The following is a 16,983-nucleotide window of genomic DNA, read 5'->3' on the forward strand; positions in this document are numbered from 1 at the left end:
CTGGTTCTCATGGTGAAGGGAAAATCGCAAACCAGGGGAAACCATAGCAAACATGATGACTGTGTGACTCCGTCCCTGGAATTAGCCTGGCTTATGGGTGTAGTAGGCCTACGGCTGGGTGAAGGCTCCAGACTATGGTTCGACCGAGTTACCTGAATTCTCCGTCTCTAAGACAGTGAAGACTGTCCGGTGAAGTTTCGGGGTTAGCCAGTGAGAAACCAGACTATGGGAATCAGGTTACCCCCGTCTCTGGAAGTAGCGGCATGCAAATTCCCATGCGCCAGAGTGTGGGACTTGGGTAGCGTCTCTGTCTCTGAATGTAGAATCATAGCATGTCGAAAAAACCCTCTCACTGGTGCTCCTTTCCGAAACGCTCGCGTCCCCTTTTGGACGCCTGTGGGGTAGACGTGCAATCGCCCACCTTTGAGACGTATATAATAATTAGGAAGCACGAGTATTTTTCCTGGCCTGTAGACGAGTTAGAAGATACGTCCGGTCCCCGACCAGGCCCACGTACCGCAGTGTCCCAACCGAGGTGCACGGTCAATCCACCCCAGCTCCACTGCAATGCAGGCTGAACTCCTCTATGATACTCGCCTACCAACTTGGCAATACCGATGGGTAGTAGCTTGCGTGTCATACCTCACGGGATATGCAAACAGCAGGTGCCCAATTGGTGGTGTGACTTTATCGTGTGGCGTTGCGGCCAGAACCCTGTCTATGAGTTCAGAGAAAATATTCCACCCATGAGTTCTAATGGGACTCGGCCCGGCTGAGTAGGAATATCCGTATTGAAAATCATGGAAATGAAATTTCCACTGAACCGGACACAGAAACTGATTTTGATATGCGCGAATACAGCTTTAAAAACTCGTATTATATTGGGACACCAGGAGTGAGGCCGACGCTTAGTTATAGGTTTCTTATGATTTGCAATCCGACTTACCTATGTACACGAAATAATAATATCGTTGTATCCATTTTCACGCTAACATAGCTCTCTGAAGTTAGCCTTAACTTTCTCCAATACTTGACATTTTATCAGTTCTGATTTTTTTAAAAACCAAACTACAGTCCAAATTAGATTTAGTTCAAATTAGATTCGTATAACATTAGGACAAACAGGAGTGAGGCTGACACTCTCCCTCTCCACCACTCTTGGTGTCGGGTAGATGTCTGGGTGTCACCCCATCACCTGGCTATCCCGTCAGGATGCCACCTCTTAAACCGGTTCTTGAGGTGACCGGTTGACACCAACAACTTGTCAACTCTCTAAGCAGGTAACATGCGGACGGGATGACCAGGTGACACGAGCGAGCAAGGAGACTGTCGTGCACGGCAACGACAGGATGCCACCTGCGATTCTACAGAGTGTGACATCATATTTTCCTTTTTTGAAATGTGCACTAATCAGTTAGTTGATGACATAGCGGAGTGTTAGTAGTCACTTTCGAAAGGCGTAGTTTTAAAATTGTTTCGTTGTTGCACAGTTCAGTAGCCATCATGCGTTGGAACAGTGAGATGCGTGCTTTCGCCTTTGAGGCTTACTTTTCGAGTAGCTGTTCAGTCGTTGCAGCGCAGTGCGCTCCTCGGAATCGGTTCAATTCAACCCCGTTGGACCATGTACTAGACCTGAAATCAATTGTTTCGTGGGTTACCAAGTTTAGAGAAACAGGTCCGAAGATCCGAAGTTCCACGGCCCAAACACGTAAAACATTGAGATAGTGAGAGCTTAAATTTTGCAATCTCCAAGGCGTTCAGCACGCAAATATGCGTCTATCCTTGGACTTTCTGATCGTTGTGTGAGGAGGATTCTTCACTAAGACCTTCATTCCCATCCATACAAAATGGCTGTTTTGAAGGAACTCTTCCCAGAATGCCTTATCCCAATTAGAGGCGATTTGCAATAGCCGGCTTGAACTCCTGATTTTTGCCCTCGTTTGATTTTTTCTGTGATATTTTTTTAAATCCCGTGTGAACCGTCCGAAGACCCTCCAAGAACAACATACAAGTGGAAATTGCCAAAATTACGCCTGCACTTGAAAGGATGATATTAAATGACCAGGTGACGCAAGTGAGTGAGTTGACACTCTGTCGTGTATGGTTCCGGCAGGATGGCACCTGCGACTCCAGTAGGTGACATTCTGACGGAGTTACCAGTTGACGGTAGTGACGGATTGGATAAGCTGTTGCCTGTGATCAAAATGTCGAGGTAACAAGTAGATGGATGGACACCCAGTCGCGTACCTGGTGGGGTATTTGTCGCGGGACATTTTTTCTTATTGCGCTCATTACACTACGGAAACCAGCCGAAACACAAGATATTGGTGTCTCAGCTGTAATCAATCCTCAGTGTAATGAGCTCAATAAGAATTAACGTTCACGATTCACTTGGACACCATGAATGGGGGAGTGGGAGAGTGTATGCCTCATTCTGGTGTCGCATTGCTTCAGTGACTCCATCTTGTCTCATTGTTGTCCTAATGTAATACGAGCCTAATAGACTCCAAATCGTTTTGAAACTTGAAATACCTCCACCAGAAAAATCACTCATCAAAAAATCATAACTGATAGATCTTTAATTTTTGGAGAGAGTGGAGGCTAACTTCAAAGAGCTTCTCCAGAGAGCTTCATTTCTTCAGAGAGCTTCTTATTTGTCAGCATGAAAGTAGATACCATTTATACGATTCTTCTACATAGTTGAGTCGGATTGCATATCTGGAAACCCATAACTGCCAGTATGCTATTTTTCAACATAGTAGTGGCACACTACTTAATTTTTACTACCACTTCAATTACTTTCTTATTTTATTTTACTTACTACTTTACTAACTTACTTTTAATTTTTAGTAACTAAAAATTTACTGTCCTAAATATGCGACTGTTCTCTGAGCCTATGATGTTGCCAACCTAGGGATTTACAATTTCATGTTTCTTCTGCGTTTTGTAAGAGGGTAATTCAAGTTTAAAAAGGTTGTGGGTTTTTCTTAAAACATGTTGGCAATCTTTGCATTCTGAGGATGCGGATATCTAAGAATAAAAGCAGAAGATATGTTTTCCTACCTTAATAATACTAAAGCAATGTAAACCCTTTTCAAGATGTCTGTCGTTAGAAACTGTCTTATGGTGCTCGCATGAGCACACATCATGAGGATGTAGAGGTAGAGCTGCCTCGATGTAACACAAATACATTGTTTGTTATGTGAGCCCGCATGGCGAGGATATCGAAATAGAGGTAGAGGAAGAAAACCAAGTTCGTGTTTCGTGGTCTATCACGCGGTGCATCTCCGCGCTTGGTCGGCTCAAGGCAATATTTTAATATCTTGGAAAATCTATCTCCTCTAGAGTATCTGCGAATACGTGCAAGTGCAAGCTTGGTTATGCATGACCAAGTGTGAAGATGAGAAACAAAATCTAGAAAGTGCAATAGCTGAAAGCCTTTTTATAAATAACTCATACTGAAAGCTTGCACTTGCTATTTATGTTCAGTATGAGCAGCGACATGTAGGCTATTTATTGTTTATTGTTTTCGAAGGGACGGATTCAAGGATCCAAAGGTTCAAAGAACCCCACACGTCAACCGAAGCTTATTGTGTTCCCAAGTAGTATGTTAGTTGGGCAAACCAATAGTCCAGTCACTATATACATTGGTGCATGCAATTTATATTGTAGTTCTGATTTTTTAATATATTATTTGAGTACATAATAAATTTTCCATTTTTCGACCGAATTTGACTTATGATGCATGATTTTTTGAGCGCCTTGACGAGCCGAGAAGAATGAAGTGTAGTACGATAAAATCTGAGCATTGTGTCAAAAGTTATAACTGTTTGAAATTTTGATCCTTGAGGTGTCCTTAAGCGCGCCTCTCCACTAGGAAATACTGAAATGAAGTGCATCTAACGGGTGATTCTCATAGAACATAATCTCATGAACTTATGTCATTGTGCGAAATATCAATGTGAGGACAATGTAGTTGGTGATGATGGATGAAGCTGAAAATTAGGTGTTTTTCACAATACAAGGAGCATGTTGTCAGGTGTACCTGGAAATCTGTATGAGATAGAGCGTTCTACCTGATCTCAAATTGTAGAGCACAAAAATACGCCCAGAGGGATTTTGAATTATACATCTAAATGGTAACAATCGGAAGATATTGTTGATCAAAAACTAAAATTTATCAAAATTGATTTTTTTTTCTTTAAATTTCACTCATTTTTGAAAAATTATAACTCAGTACTCATGCGAGATAGAGAGTACCGAATGATCTCATTTTATTCAAAATTTTATAATCTAAAAAAAGGCGAGAGCAAATTTTTCTGTCCGATCACGAGATTTGGCAGAAATAGCTGAAAACTAGAAAATGAGCCGAAAATACGAGGTTTTTGAGCCACCCTGTATCTAGCACAAGGAAATTTTGCATGAAGAAATTGATTCTGGACTTCTCTTATGTACCCAAATAATATATTAAAAAATCAAAACTGCAATATAAATTGCATGCACCAATGTATATAGTGACTGGACTATTGGTTTGCCCAACTAACATACTACTTGGGAACACAATAAGCTTCGGTTGACGTGTGGGGTTCTTTGAACCTTTGGATCCTTGAATCCGTCCCTTCGAAAACAATAAACAATAAATAGCCTACATGTCGCTGCTCATACTGAACATAAATAGCAAGTGCAAGCTTTCAGTATGAGTTATTTATAAAAAGGCTTTCAGCTATTGCACTTTCTAGATTTTGTTTCTCATCTTCACACTTGGTCATGCATAACCAAGCTTGCACTTGCACGTATTCGCAGATACTCTAGAGGAGATAGATTTTCCAAGATATTAAAATATTGCCTTGAGCCGACCAAGCGCGGAGATGCACCGCGTGATAATATATTAAAAAATCAGAACTATAATATAAATTGCAAGCACACCCCCTTTTTTATGTCTATATTGACTGGACTGCAATACCTGTGTCCTTTACAAGAACCAGGAGTTTTTCCCTAAACTAGCATCCCATTCATCACCTGGTTGCTTGTCGCAATCCAGTGTGATATGCTTGGCAGTCTCTTCAGACTGATTAGTCCTCGTGACCTACGTGAGTTCCACTCCTAGCCTTTTTGTAGGTCCTTCCGCTGAGAGAGGGGACGCCAAACTGCCTCTAGGGCGCCCGGCGCCCGGCCACCCTCGACTCAGCCTCTTGACCCTAATTTGTGCCTGGAGTTTCTTCCATCTCTGGTCTCTTGGTTTTTCTTTTTTCCCCTCCGAAACTCTGCAGGGTCAAAAGCCTCACCTCTCCCAAGAAGTTTTGCCTGAATGGCCGCCCTTCTTTGAGCAGAGGTTTCTTTGATCAGAGGCTTCTTTGTGCCTAGAGTTTCACTCATCTCTGGTCTCTTGGGTTTTTTTGCCCCTCTGAAACTGCCCTTATGGGGCTGATCCCGTGGGTTTGAATGCAAGGCAACTTCTGGAGTTGCCTTGGGGTCCCTTTTAGTCGCCTTCTACGACAAGCAGATATACTGTGGGTGAATTCTGGTTTAAACACATTCTTGAGTGCGATGTTCGACTCAAAGCTCCCCCAACCCACAGGGGGCAGACATGTAGTCTAAGTTACAAAGTGTTTCAATAGCACTTTTCAAATTTTGTTTTTCGGCTCATGCATGATTCGACGTACACTTGAACATATCAATGTGATCACACCCTAAAGCTCTAAAGGAGAAGGATAGCAGAGTGTGAAAGCAGCGCGTTAACTCTTTTCAATATGCGATGCTCTCACTACTTCTCGACTTTGACCTCCACCTCGACCTCTACTTCACCTCCCCACTATGCAAGCACCCTTAACTCAGTTACACACACATCGATTTCTGAACATACGATTCCAATCCTATTAGATTAAACAGATTATGTTTTTCAAGTTCAGTTTAATCTGGTAGAATTCATTACGACGGCAAAAAATCGTACGTCTAATAATCGATGTGTGAGTAACTGGCTTTAGATTGATGAACTTGTAAAATAATTTCCTGTGTTTGATGTTTGATTTATTATTTGTTTATGCACATTTTTGTTTGATTCTTCATCTTAATGATGAATGATGTGTTAATAGGCTAATACCAAATAAAAATGATGTGTTCATCCCCATCTGGATATGTTTTGTGTTTTCTGAAAGATGGTCTGCTGATTTGACAAAATTTCAAAAATAGAATTGTAACAAAATGCTACCATCTTATTTTACAGATGTCTAGTCAGAGTGGCGAAGGTGTGCTTTCACCAGATGTGGAACATATAGACCGCAGCAACGATTCGACGGCAACTGTAGTCTGGGCAGTCACCAACATAACAGCTGTTCCAGCGGGCTCGGTGCTCATCAATCCTCAAACAGGCCTGCCCTATACCAATGCCGATGGATCCCTCTACCATTACGATCCAGACAATCCTCCCCGAGTGATAGACTCCTCCCTTGTCACTTCCCCTCCGACTCACAACAATAATATTGTCGATAGTAATAATACTGATAGTAATAAGATTGCTGAAAACGCTAATAATAGTTGTAGTACTAGTGATAGTGCACAGATAGTGCAAGAGGCAGCGCCTCCACAGAAGCCCACCTCGCCTCCTCCTCCTCCAACAGTCACTTCTTCTGCTACTTCTCCAATTCCTCCTCCTGAAGCTACTTCTCGTCCGCCTTCTCCTCCTGAAGCTCCTCCACAAGAGGCTCCTCCTAAAGATGCTCCTAAGCAAGAAGCTCCTCCAAAAGAGGCTCCTCCTCAGAAAGCTCTTCCTCAAGAGAAGCCTGCTCCTAAACCTCAGCCTGCCGCAGCTTCGAAGCCGTCTCCAACTAAGCAATCTCCTATCAAACATCAGCCACCGCGTAGGCAAGGTAATTCAACCATCAACTTGCTATTGTTCAATTTGAATACTTATTGACGTCATAGTAGTATATGTTTTAGAAAAAAAAGTGAAAACCACTTCCCAGAACGGTGGTGGAGAGTTTCGCATGTAACATCCTCAATTCTCTATTACTATTGAATAGTTATTTCTTCTATGCTATTAGTGGCAGTTCCTTTTTTGCTTTATAAATTTTCATGTTCTAATTACTCATTGGTTCAAAATGATTAAATCCCTATTTTGTGATCCTGTGGACCGATAAAATTCCATAAAATATTGAAAATGCGTTGTCCTATTCGTGTTGTGATGGTCTTCTTCATAAAAAGGGGACCGACGGCACCAAGACGATCCCGGACGGCAGGAAGGCACTTGGACCCGTGGAGGCCATCCTAAAGGCAATAGGAGTCCGATCGAGATGAACCGGACATCACTTGATCTAGCTTACTTCTATTCTACTCTTGCCACTTATTTTAGCTTAGTAATTGATAAGTACTTAATGTACTCTATCCTTCCCGAAGCGGGGAAGCGTTGCTACCTCTTAAGCTCGACTTCATCCCCCGCTTCTGTAAACACCTGAATGTTGGGAACTCCTTCGGGGGCCCACGTGACCTCCGAACCCTAGAGTGGAATAGCGCGCTGGCGTCACTCTTGTGTGGCAACCCCGCGCTCTTGACAACGGCGCTATTGAGGTGTGACTCAAATTACTAGAGTCCTTGCTTAAAGTTCAAATGAACTTATTCAAATTCAATTTCATTTATTTGCCATAAAAATTATATACATTAAATTCATAGTATGTTTATAGACCATGATAAATTAATATCATTTTATCTTTACTTTTTTTTGCAGATTCGGTCTCTTCAACTAGTCACCATGCGAACAATTCACACCCACCTCATAGCAATTCTAGTCAGAATACGAATGGCTTCAGAGAATCTGATAAATACGTCCATCATCCAGGTAATATTATAATCACCTATTCCCTCCTGGGCCCTGCTGTATGAGGAAACACAAACTAATATTTTTGAAAATTTCCTATTTCAAAAGCCAGCTGACTACTAATATTGTTATAGTCCGAGAGATATTACTTTTTACTCGGCTCTTTCTCAAAGACATGGTTCTGGCCGCGACACCACACATTAATGTCACACCACCAAGTGGGCTTTTCGTATATCCCGTGAGGTGTGACACGCGAGCTACTACCCATCGGCACCGCTAAGTCGTTAGGCGAGTATCACAAAGGAGTCTAGCATGCATTGCAGTGGAACCACCACTGTGCAGTTCCGGCAGTACGTGGGCCTGGTCGGGGCCCGGACGTATCCTCTTACTTGTCTACAGGCCACTTCCAGAATCGGGATACACTGATTCCCATAGTCTGGCTTCTCCCTGAAACTCCACCGGAGATCCTTCACTGTGCCCAGCTACTCCCAGAGACGGAGAATTGAGGTGACTCGGTCAAACTATGAACCTCTCATAGTCTGGAGCCTTCGCCCAGTCGTACACCCAAAAGCCAGGCTACTTCCAGGCCCAGTCACACAGTCATCACGTGTGCTATAGTTCCCCCTGATTGGCGGTTTTCCCTTTATCATGAGAACCATCGCCAGCAACTGGGGGATCCAGTACTTCCGGAGACGGGAGCAAGGAACTAACTCCAAGGGAGCTCAAGCTCCAGCCTGATCCCTCAGGGCCTCTTTCTCGAAGACAGAGAGGCCCGATGCTCTTCCCTTCACGAATTCCCACTCTCACTACCTAACAGCATTCTCCCTACTTTTGTGTCAGCATCCAATTGTACCCAGCATGCTTACTCCACTACTCTACTACTCTGTCCATGCTACAAACTGTTGAACGAGAAATCGGTTTTCCCTCTTCATGTGAAAATTAATATCTCTCGGACTACAGTTAGTATTTGCTCATGCATTAGGCCCAGGGGGTAAAATAGATTTGTACTTCAAAAAAATTAATTTCTCTGTATCATATCCCTTCGATTACCATGGTTTCACTGATCTTAATTTTTTATAATTTTGTTCATTCATTAATATACACAATTCATGACAGCATATCTTTTACAATTCAATAAAACATTTTATGAATCGTTTTCTCGAAGATGATAATAATACTCTGCAAATTTTGAAAAGAACACTCATAGTAATCAACTCGAGATATGATTTCAAAACTAGTGAATTTCCACTTCCAGAAATATTATTCGGCTATTACTATTCAGATTCAATGCTGCTTCACTGCTATTAAGATTCTGATAAGGTTTACGGAAGACTAGTCAGTTGATTGTAACGGTCAAAATTGATTATGCAGTGGACAAAGTTTTGAATTGATGGTGATGTTGTGAAATCTCTCCATAATAAGAAAAGGTTTTATTTAAAAGTTTTTAGTGAAATTTGACAATATCCTTCTTTTCTCATTAACAATCGCCTTTATATATTTCACCTTTATTGTAGTATTGATATTGTATTTAAAACTTATGTTAGAAATTGTGAAGAAATACTCGAGAGGTGGGGTACGGGAAGGTCACACCTCCCCTAAACATATCATTCAAGCTGCTGTCAATGGGCCTCACAACTGTTATACTTCTGCCAGGACTGGCAGTTTTACGTGACCGGTGACCGGAATTTTTGGACCAACTAGGAAAAAGTGGAACTAATGGGTAGTCCGGGACTAATTCTGGGGTCTCTACCTGCATGGTGATTAGCAAATAGAATAGTCAGCCCTTTCAACAGGTTCACACGCTTCTGTCACTGAATGAAAACCATTCATAGAAATTTGACAGTTTCTTAGTCTTTTTCATTTAATATTCATAGATTCATTTTTAGAAGTAGTTCTGTGTACTGAGTAGAGGAACAATCTATTTTTATGACTGATATCTTCAGAAGGCCTCTTTTCCAACATGTTAATAGATCTAATTTTCTTGTTCTAAAGAAAACTATAAATTCATATTTTCCTGACATAATAATTTAACTTTGAAATCTGTATAAATAAATATATAAAGTATAGTAATAAAGTAAATTAAAGTATATAGTAAAGTAAATTTATAAAGTATAAAGTATAACAAGTATATTGAATAAATATTTGTGTATAGTTGAATAGGCCTGCAACTGAATCGAAGTGATTGAATTCTATGTGTTCAATGCCTTTGAGTTGAAGAACAATGCCCAACCACCTGTTGGGGACACCTGATTCTACCTAAGAAGACCCATCATCTCTTATGTGGGAAGCTTTTAATCTCAAAAAGTATTGGTCCCAAAGCTCCTAGCACCGCGCATCCGATAACGATGCTTCTACAAATTGTTGTGAATTGTTTTGTAAGATTTTGTAAAAAATTGTTTTTGTTGCAGTTACGTCCACTACTCATTACGGTCACCAACCACAGCATGGTTCTCCATTACCTCATCATGGGCATCATTACCCAATGGCAGCGCCTGGTCCCATGTACCCAACCTACCCTCCAGGGACCTACAACATAGTTCTGCAGCCGCCATGCCCCAACCAGCAACCTCCCGGTCTCATGTATACCTCCACCCATCAGCCTGTTCCTCCCTACGATCATATGTCTCCAGTGAGTATCACTAATAAATCTCTATAAATTCATAGAGAAAATATAGCATAAAAAGATATCCCATGGTATAGGACGTTTATGTTCCAAATTTCACTGTTAACTCACTGTCTCTCATACTGTACTGTCTTACACTCTCACCCGGTCAAAACAGTAATAATCGACAGTAATCGGCTTAAGTTAACAAAAAATCTACTTGAAATTTGGCTTGATAACTAACATCTACCATGGGATATCTTCTTATGCTATCTCTTATCTATAATAGAACTCATATTGACCGGAACTTTGAGACCATGTATTTTGCCAACAACTAGGAAATAGAGTTATATTGCCACCATGCATGGGGTCAGTTAGATGATTAGCAAACAGTTGTAGGTCCTTTCGACAAGTTCACACGGTGACCGGAACTTTGAAACCATGTATTTTGCCACCAAGTATGTGGACTTTACCTGCGAGGTGCAGCTGGTTCCACCCAAGTTCCTCTCGCCGTATGGGGTCGAGTCGGTGACGTGGGTCTCGTGCTGCTGGGCTCTTGTAGCACTCCTCTTCCAATTCCGGACCGTCCGGCGACTGGTTCGGCCACTAGCAGACCTCTGAGGTCTTTACAGGTCGCCAATTGACCAAGTGCAACCCTGGTGCCTCTCGACTACGCTGCGTTGACTGCAGCAGACGTCTTATCGGTCCCTCATGCTGGGACTCCCGTCGGAAAAAATGCCCCCCTGATGTGGGTCATGTCAGCGGGATGAAAAGTCGGCTGGTTGCGGCTCTGGCTCTCTTACTGGCTTTGCAGACTTCTTAGAAGCTTCCTTGAACTCTTAGACAGGGCCGGTTCTTGACATTTTTCTAGTGTAAGCGAACAACATTCCGCCCCCCCCCTTCGCCAAAAAAACACTTATATGGTAGTAAGGATTATCTCTAGATAACTTTTAAAATACGAGTAAATATAATTCTTAAAGACGTGCGAAATAATATTTCGAATATAAGTAGAGACTTATTCATATTATGAATAAAAGTAGAGACTTGGGTAACTCTATCAGCATGTGTTCAACAAGCTTGCCCCTATTTATTGAATGAAACATTTGAAAAATTTAAAAACCAATAAATACATATAAAAGTTCAAAGTTAATTGAGTGTGAGCAAATCAATAATTAATAAACATCAATCAGTTTTAAAGAAATTAAACAATATATTTACTCAAAGACTTGAAACATTTATACTTTACATTGAAAAGCGATTTTCCTATCTTTCAATTTTGCAAATTCGTTGAGAATGTTGTCAGTGTCCATTTTGTTTATCAAATCATTCTCAATGGCCATTGTTGCCATTCCACTCAAGCGGTCCTGACAAATGGTGGATCTGAGATACGTTTTTATCACTTTCAACTTCAAAACTTCTTTCACCACTTGCTACTGAAACAGGGAGCGTCAGAAGGATTCTTAAAGAAACAAAAACATTAGGGAATGTGTCTGTATAATCATTTTTTGTGATACACGATAAGGCCACACATGGAGAACCAAACATACAGAGCTCAATTATCGTACACGCCGCTCAAAATTATCAAACAGGCGACGGAGTGGGGGGCGTCTGCCGGGTGAGTCCAAGTAGATGACAGAGGGGTGCTCAACAGACGAGTTCAGTAATTATCTGGGAATAGAAATAAATCAAGTAGTGGGAGTATGCACAAGTGTCCCACCTCGGTATATGATTTACCCCAACTCCTTTCCAGTACTCCTACTATTTGGCAATTGACTTTCAATCTCTAGTCTCCTCCCAATTCTAATACTGAACATTGGAGAGCGCTTAGGCGCCCCCTTCTGTTGGCGCCCTACGCGATCGCGTATTTTGCTTACCCCTTAAACCGGCCCTGCTCTTATAAAAATTTCTCTAATTGGCAATGAATTGCAACCAGAGGAGTTTATTGACAAAACATATACATAATTATTACAATATAGATACAAAAGTTGCTAATAATAAACTTAGTCCTAATTATGATACCCCACTATAATAATATGTGTCGGGGTGATCATTCATCCAATCACATCATGGGGTTTCTCAAACTAGACTGCCCTTCGGCTATCCTACTGAGAGTTGGGATAAGCAGCCCGCTGCGTCAAAGTGCAGTGAGCCAGTGGCTGAGTTGAACGTTGACCCACGAGTCGAATGATAGATTATAGGCTCTAAATATCCTTCTAATAAACTCCTCTCATTATTTACGAATTCACTTCGTGACGACATATACTGAACATGATAATGACAATTTCTTTCTGCACTGAAATTTCAGATGCAATGACTGTTACTATGACCTTGTCAGTCAAACTGATGCAATAAAATACAAGGTACAGTGCAGAACCATCCAAGCAGTTTTAAGGAACAATAAAAGTCATTCAGGTTGTTTAACGAAAAAATAATAATTTTCTCGATCGGTCGAATTGGATTTTTTTTTAAATATCCTGAAGATGGCGTACGTTAGCATCAATGAATAGTTGAAGACTCTTGCACATATCGCAGTATATTGTATGACATTCACTTTGTCAATAACCCGGTGCTCCAACATTGCTCAAGTGTGAGGGCGGCCAATGAAAACCTTTTCTTCTGAATATTCCCAAAGAGGGAAGTTGCGAGGAAGGTAGCTGAGAGTGTTGAAAAGTGATGCATATCATATCTGAATGCCTCCGCTTCCTTCTTTCCTGTACCCTACCTATCTTCGCTGATCCATAATATGCTTTGACAGATTTAATTACATTCTGAGTATGTATTTGGCCCACACCTTCCCCTACTTGCGTTTCCAGGTTCGCCCTGGTAGTAGGGGACACTATTCACGGTCTTTGTAAAGCCAGTTACACACAACACACATCGATTTTTGAACGTTTGATTTTTTCCGTCCTGCATTCTATCAGATCAAACGGAACCTGACAAACATTATCTGTTTGACACCATCTGTTCAATCTTATAGAATTTATAAGTTCGGCGAAAAATTGTACATCCAAAAATTGATGTGTGTAACTAGCCTAATAAGAGTCATGTCCGATTAACAAGCTATGCTATGGGACGGCTAGAGCGAGAAGGTGAAGATAATCAATGTTGTGTCTGCTGGCCGCTGTAGCATGTACCGGTGGTTAGAACAGCCGGGTGAGCGGCCTCTTGGGCACGGCTCGCCTCCTCGTGATGTTCCTTGTCCTTCCGGCACCGGGTGGTGTCCTCCAGGTACACCACGGTCTTCTTCTCACAGGACGGAGACTCTACCCTTTTTTATTTTCCTTGCCCTATTACCATAGGTAAGGAAAGTATTGCTTTCCAAAAAAATAAGGTACCCTAATTTCAAGTTTTCTATACGTTTCAAGGTCCCCTGAGTCCAAAAACATGATTTTTTGGGTGTGTGTCTGTGTGTGTGTGTGTGTGTGTGTGTGTATGTGTGTATGTCTGTGAACACGATAACTCCATTCCTAACCAACCGATTAACTTGAAATATTAAATTTAAGGTCTTTATACCATGACGATTCGACAATAAGAAATTCAATAAAATTGAATTTAAAATGGCGGATAATTACTAAAAAATCCATATTTTCACGGTTTTATCGAAAACGGCTCTAACGATTTTCTTCAAATTAATACCATGGATAGGTATTTATAAGCCCTATCAACTGACATGAGTCTCATTTCTGGGAAAATTGCAGGAGCTTCGTAATATTCTTGAGAAAAATGGCGGATAATCACTAAAAAACCATGTTTTTCACGGTTTTCTTGTAAACAGCTATAACGATTTTCTTCAAATTTATACCATGGATAGCTATTTATAAGCCCTATCAACTGACATGAGTCTCAATTCTGGGAAAAATTCAGGAGCTCCGTAATATTCTTGAGAAAAATGGCGGATAATTAATAAAAAAAACATGTTTTCCACGATTTTCTCTCGACGAGATATTTCATCTGTAGAACAGCTGTTTTGGCGACTTTCAAAAAAATCATCGAATTTCACAATTTACACAAAGGAAAAAGTACTCTGAAAACAATATTATATATACACATATACAGAAGTCTGATCGTAGTTTCAAATATTTTGCCGCCAATCGTCCGTATGTTATTCCCCTGAATTATTCTCGTTTAAGAATGGGGCTTACCGTTCAATGAGCAAGGAAAGTTGTGTGAGTGTACAGCCCGTCAGGAATAGCATGAGCTCTAAGTTCAAGATGCGCCGTAGCCCGAGAGAGAATTTTAGTGGTGGGGGAAGCATTTGACTCAGTCTCAACTTGACCTCCGTACGGTGTACATCGCTCCGGTTTGCATAGGCCTAATAGCATAAGCAGTAGGAAAGGCGACAGTGAGCCTTTCCGTCTCAACAAGCTCCAGCCACCTCCCCTCTCTTAGTTTCGAGTGGCCTCCCCACTCTCACTCCATTATCTCTCCTCTCGCGCATCTCACAGCTCATGCTATTCCTGCCTACTAGTACCACACCAGATTTTTTGAACTTTTGACTGCCTGAGTAGCTAGGATTGATGGGACAGTAGCAGCATTCGTCACCGTGTAGTTGTAGCGTACGGCGACAGGTCGAATCTTGTCAGTAATGTTCGCCAGGTGTCTTCCGGACCTAAATCGAGCCTTCGTCCCTCATTCCGGTTTGCCTCCGGATCAGGCTGTGTCCGGTTCGTCCTCCTAGCTGGTCTTCCGGTACCCAAGTCCTTTTTCGCCATCCGGAATCGTTCCGGAGACGTCGGTCCCGTGCCGCTGGTGTCACACACCACTCCTTGTACCTTCCTGTTACAAATCCGGTTCAAGCGAGGTCGGGTAGGATCTCTAGTGAACCTATACGGGTCGCTACAGGTCATCTGGAGCCAAGATCCTTTCCTGCCGTACGGAGTCGTATCAGGGACATCGGTCTCGTGCCGCTGGGGTCTAGCAACTCTCTTTGTCCCTTTCCGGCCCAAATCCAGTCCAAGCGAGGTCGGGCAGCACCTCTAACGGACCACTATAGGTCACCGTGGGTCGCTTGGTATCCAAGTCCTTTCCTGGCGTCCAGAGTCGGGTCGGTGACGTCGGTCATGTGCCGATGGAGTCTATAGAGATGTCCACGTTATAATGGCAGTGTTTGATTATCAATGATATTGCTATCAGTGTCTGTCATTCAACAAAGCGGATAGCACTATCTCTTTCTCGCTTTGCTCTGTTGCCAGATCGTCTTTTAACAATGTAAATTAAATAATTGATCAACAAAATATTTCATCTTAATTATAAAAATTCATCATGAAATTATTGAAAAATATAATTTATTGTTTGTGTTGACACCGTTTTAATTTAATGGAGTTTGGCGCTGAGTAGTTAGGTTCAATCTTCCCCGTCTACTGGCGCACTCTAGTGCATAATTGTTTAATTGTTTGATTTGTAGTTTTCAAGTTCAGTCGGTTTGCATAACTGCCTTCGTTGACAGGATAGTTCGACTCGTTCGTTGATTTGTATTTTGATCGGAAATTATTAATTGTAATTCCGTGTCTCCGATCGTAGGTAGTAATAATTGATTTTAAAGTACATGTGAGAATTTGAGTATTTTTTATATCGAAAGTAGTACGGTAGTGAATTAATACCTAGTAAAATTGAGAAGCAGAATTCCATACATGATTCAACAACTCTCTGCAGTGCCTGGCTACATCATAAATCATCAGAGGTCAAGTGATTTATTTACATTTCTCTATTCCTTAATTCTTTCCTTTACCTTTTTACCAACCAAACCTATAGATAAAAATCACTCTGACTTACAGCATAGATCATCAGCCAGGGTAAGTTTTAATAATAGTTTTTCATTGCATCATGAATGGATTATTCATTAGTATTTTTCTGCCAGAATATATTGAATATTAAATCGATTAAAATTACAGTCCACTGTCACAAAGTAAAATTGTGACGAGAAAAAAATTAATAATATTGTTGAAAGACACTCGGCTATCAGCAAAGCTAGCTGACCGCGGAGATAAGGAGGGTACTGATGGTGCACCATCTTCCGCACATAATAATAATAATAATAATAATTTTATTTCTCAATAAGCATTCATTACAAACACAACATTACTACAAGAAATAATTATTCTATTGAGAAGACACTCCCGAGAAAAATTCTATTTTGGGAGTTGCCATCAAAGTCCATTTGTATAATTATTTGATGCAATCAATTAAAAATAAATTAACTTAAACCATGAAATGTAAATATTCTAACAAAAGAGCTTACAGTCGGAATTTTTACAAAAGTATTAATATTTGAATAAAAAATGAAAGTGAATGATGGAGACAGTGCTACCTTATGTCTAGTAGAATATTGTAGTGTAAAACTGAAAGTTTTTTTTTCAAGAGAATATGAAGAATGAGGTTATGACAATGAACATTAATCTATGTTGAAAATGAAAAGAGAGAGATGAATGATGAAAAGCGGCTCTGCCAGTTATTGTCAAAAACAAAAGCAAGCGTGAGAAAGAAAGAAAAGAAAATAGCTCGTTCCGTACCTTTCAAGCTTTATTATTTAATTATAATTCTGTTTGTGTATTGTGGCTTATGGGTGCAATCT

General features: G+C 41.0%; 1 protein-coding gene across 2 annotated transcripts in view; it reads left to right on the forward strand.

Moving 5' to 3' along the window:
* Positions 1 to 16,983, forward strand: part of LOC111044901 (cAMP-regulated phosphoprotein 21) — a 182,091-nt gene that overhangs the window by 122,718 nt on the left and 42,390 nt on the right. For both annotated transcript variants that reach the window (XM_039442476.1, XM_039442475.1), the window contains 3 exons: positions 6,224 to 6,866; positions 7,721 to 7,831; positions 10,219 to 10,439. In XM_039442476.1, coding sequence (XP_039298410.1) covers positions 6,224 to 6,866; positions 7,721 to 7,831; positions 10,219 to 10,439 — 975 coding nt within the window. The remainder of the gene's footprint in view (positions 1 to 6,223; positions 6,867 to 7,720; positions 7,832 to 10,218; positions 10,440 to 16,983) is intronic.

This window comes from Nilaparvata lugens, chromosome X (genome assembly GCF_014356525.2).
Source record: "Nilaparvata lugens isolate BPH chromosome X, ASM1435652v1, whole genome shotgun sequence".
NCBI classification, from domain to species: Eukaryota; Metazoa; Arthropoda; class Insecta; order Hemiptera; family Delphacidae; genus Nilaparvata; species Nilaparvata lugens.